This window comes from Pteronotus mesoamericanus, unplaced genomic scaffold (genome assembly GCF_021234165.1).
Source record: "Pteronotus mesoamericanus isolate MK-2021 breed Mesoamerican mustached bat unplaced genomic scaffold, CSHL_Meso_final contig_65, whole genome shotgun sequence".
Taxonomy (NCBI): domain Eukaryota; kingdom Metazoa; phylum Chordata; class Mammalia; order Chiroptera; family Mormoopidae; genus Pteronotus; species Pteronotus mesoamericanus.
In genome coordinates, this window is record NW_026555228.1 from 15,434,473 (window position 1) to 15,437,773 (window position 3,301).

General features: G+C 49.7%; 1 protein-coding gene across 1 annotated transcript; it reads right to left on the reverse strand.

Annotated features, from left to right (window-relative positions):
- Positions 1-1,243: 1,243 nt before the first annotated feature.
- Positions 1,244-3,052, reverse strand: LOC129076883 (DDB1- and CUL4-associated factor 8-like). The gene is made up of 2 exons (XM_054581020.1): positions 2,812-3,052; positions 1,244-2,721 (listed from the first exon to the last, which is right to left on the reverse strand). The coding sequence occupies exons 1-2, from the start codon at positions 3,050-3,052 to the stop codon at positions 1,244-1,246; spliced, it is 1,719 nt and encodes a 572-aa protein (XP_054436995.1).
- Positions 3,053-3,301: the final 249 nt, after the last annotated feature.

Sequence of the window (3,301 nt, forward strand, 5' to 3'; positions counted from 1 at the left end):
TCTGTTAGGGCACAGGGTGTTTTAACACCTCTGTCTTTACCAACAAACAGCTGCAGAGCAGGGCGTGTTCTACCTCACAGGGAGGCTGGGGACAAGGAGGGCCTCTGCCTCACTTACACACATAACAGGTGTAAAACTGAAACATTATTATTGCACGCTACCTGGACATCCTGCACCCAAAGTTTACATTAACTAAGGCTTAGAACAAACAATTCTTTAATGCAATTTAACCCCTCAAGAACAACTTTAAGCAATCAGTGATGTCAAATGAGATATTTCATCCAATTATATCATCCAGTTATGTGTAAGTATAAACTATGCTTTATTGCAACATGAAGTTTGTTTAAAAGTTGTTTCAAGTACACACGCATTTTCAAATAATAGCAATTCTTATATCCTGGCTAGTTCCTTCTAGGACATGGGTTGCAAGTGAACTCTGGTAGGTAATGTGGTGGCAGGTCTCAGCCATGCACCTTCACACGAATTCAAAGTACAAGGTAAACAGTGTCAAGCACTAAAATTAATCCTCGCCAGCCCCGTCTATTATAATTAACCAGTACTAACATGTGGATTCAGAAAATAGGAACAGCACAAAGTAATTAATTCTAGACCAAAAAATTATCTTTAGGAATTTATCGAACCACATTTTCTCTCCATTTTCCTTTCTCTCCCTCCCCTCCCACTCTCAGAGTAAGCCTTTCTGCGAGCACACATGAGTGTGTCCAGCTGTGCACATTTTTCGTTGTACCCACTTTTAAAGAATAAACACACCTATACAATTTCCAGCACAAAGAACTTACTAACATACTACTAAAGATGAAAGAAAGGTCATTGCTTTCAGTGTCATAAATGATAAGGTAGATTACATAAGGCTCTTAATATTTTCACCAGAATTGGGAACCTTTAGAAGTCAACCATAAGACAGCATATGAAAAGAGGCATAAATAAATTGCTTCTACATGCACACAGAATTAAGGGGTAAAGGAAGAGGAATAAAGAGATCAAGTGAGGGGAAGTAATGAGGGAGGAAGGATGTGAGAAAGGAAGGAAGGAAAGCAGAGGGAACAGATGAAAGGTGGTTTTTATTGTGGGAAATAAAAGACCAAAGGCAAATCTATTAGTTAAACTGAATTTCAAGCTTAAAGTCCAGCCTACTGCAGTGACATCTAGCTGCATCAGGTATCAGGCATTCAGGATGGGAGGCGTGGACATGTTCTTGGAATTGTCCCTGGTCTTGACGTTCTTACTGGGCACCCTCATCGTCGGATACATCGGTGGAACCGGAAGAGTCATCTGACTCTGCTTCCACGAGTGCAACTGAGCGAGGCACCCAGGGACCGAGGTGAGGGCCAGAACTTCTATGGGCCAGGTGATGCATGATGAACGACAGCAGGTTGGTGTCAAACACATCAGAGTGGCCAAACCGCTCTCTATCTCGTTCCTGCTTGTTCTTCTTAATCACATCCTTTAAATCGAGAAGCTGGGTGGCATCTTTAGCTGTGGGTGCCCAGATCTTGGCATCATGGTCTAGGCCACTGGTTGCCATCATGGGGAGGTAAGGGTGGGGCTCAACACAGTTGACAGTTCCTGCCCTGTCACCCCCCTCCAGGAGCTGAACGACCTGACAGGATGATTTCTCCCACAGGAAGATGTGCCCGCCATCACTACCGCTCACCACAAACTCACTTCTGGGGCCATAGAAATTGACACCTTTGACTGTGGCATTATTTCTGTGCCCCTTGTATCTCTTAACATACTGGGCTCCATCACAGCTAGAGGTGTGGAACAGGTAAATATCTTCATCGGTGTAACTAGCCAGGAGCTCTGTGCCATCATGGCTGTACACCAGGCAGGTGATGTTTACTTTGCCATCACAGTTGGCCAGGTGATGAGGGCAGAACTTCTTGAGCACGCCATTATTCACACTCTCATCAATTTTCCTCTGGTCATAAATTCTTACAAACTGGTCCATTCCACCCACAGCAAACTGGTAAGTATTGGCGGGATTCACAAAGATCGAATACAGTCCCACTTTCCTCGCATTCTCCTTTGTTACCACCACTTTGGAAGCTGGCCGGTGTTGTCTGAGGTCAATGGCAAAGACAACAGCATCTTCCCCTGAGGTTAGGAACTTAAAAGGGGAGTCAGGCTCCAGCGCCAGCTTGTGGCTCGCTCCTCTGTGTTGGGCCACCTGCACAGAAACATTGCTGTCTGGCAGAGCAGGTAGCTCTGCTACCCGTATCTGCCCATCTCGGGCACACGTGGCCAGGATGGAATCGCCACAGTGGGGAAGGAACTTGGCCTGAAAGACGTTATTTCTGTGACCACTATCAAAGTTCAGTACAGACTGCTGGCGCGCCCAATCCCAAATTATCACGTTCAGGTCATCACTGCTGCTGGCCAGTCGGGTGCCACGCTGGTTAAAGTGAACACTATTGACACAACCGCTGTGGCCTTCCAGGCCATACTGCAGGCAGAAACGCTGCACAAACACCCGTGCCCCGCAGGCCTCGTAAACAAAGCGGGCACTGGAACCCAGCTGCCTATCTCGAAGAGCAGTGAGGACATTCCAGCGAGGGCGGGGCAGGGCCGATGTCTCTGCAGACATCCAGTCCTCCAGGGACCGAGCCGCGTCTGATAAAGGCTGATCAGGGTTGCCCTGAGTGCACCGTACCTCGTGCTGGTCTTCTGCCGCTTCTTCCTCTACTTCACGCCTTAGCCGGCCGTCACTGTCACCATCGCCATGGCCGTCGCCTTCCCCATGGCCGTCGCCGACGCCATGACCGTCGCCGTCGCCATCGCCATGGCCGTCGCCGTCGCCATGGCCGCGGTCGATTGTGTCTTCGCCACCAATATTTTCCTCGTCCGTACCTTGATTTTCTGTGCCCGCAAGGGTGGGAACACCACCATCCCCGGCACCGGCACCGTCTCCGGTCAATCTCAAGTTCATCTGAGGTTCAGGTGTCAAGGTGAGACCTGACGAAGTCTCCATATTGGCCTCCGCCTCCGACTGCTCACCTCGGCCATCGGCGCCTCCCCTGTTACCAGACATCTCGGAGGATGCTAAGTGTAGCCGCCGGGCTGTAGTGGAGAAAGGCCTGGAGGGCTTGAGATGGTGGCAGGACAGCACCGGGTGGGGACAGGCCAGCGGAGAAGAAAGTTGGCCTAAAGCTCAGGCGCCATTTGCGGTAGGCCAAAGCCGGAAGTGGGATAGCTGGGTGACGCGGTTGCCAGGATGGGAGCCGATAAGGTTCAAAAGACTTCCGCCCATCTACAGGTTCGCAGTCTGTCTGGCAGCTCA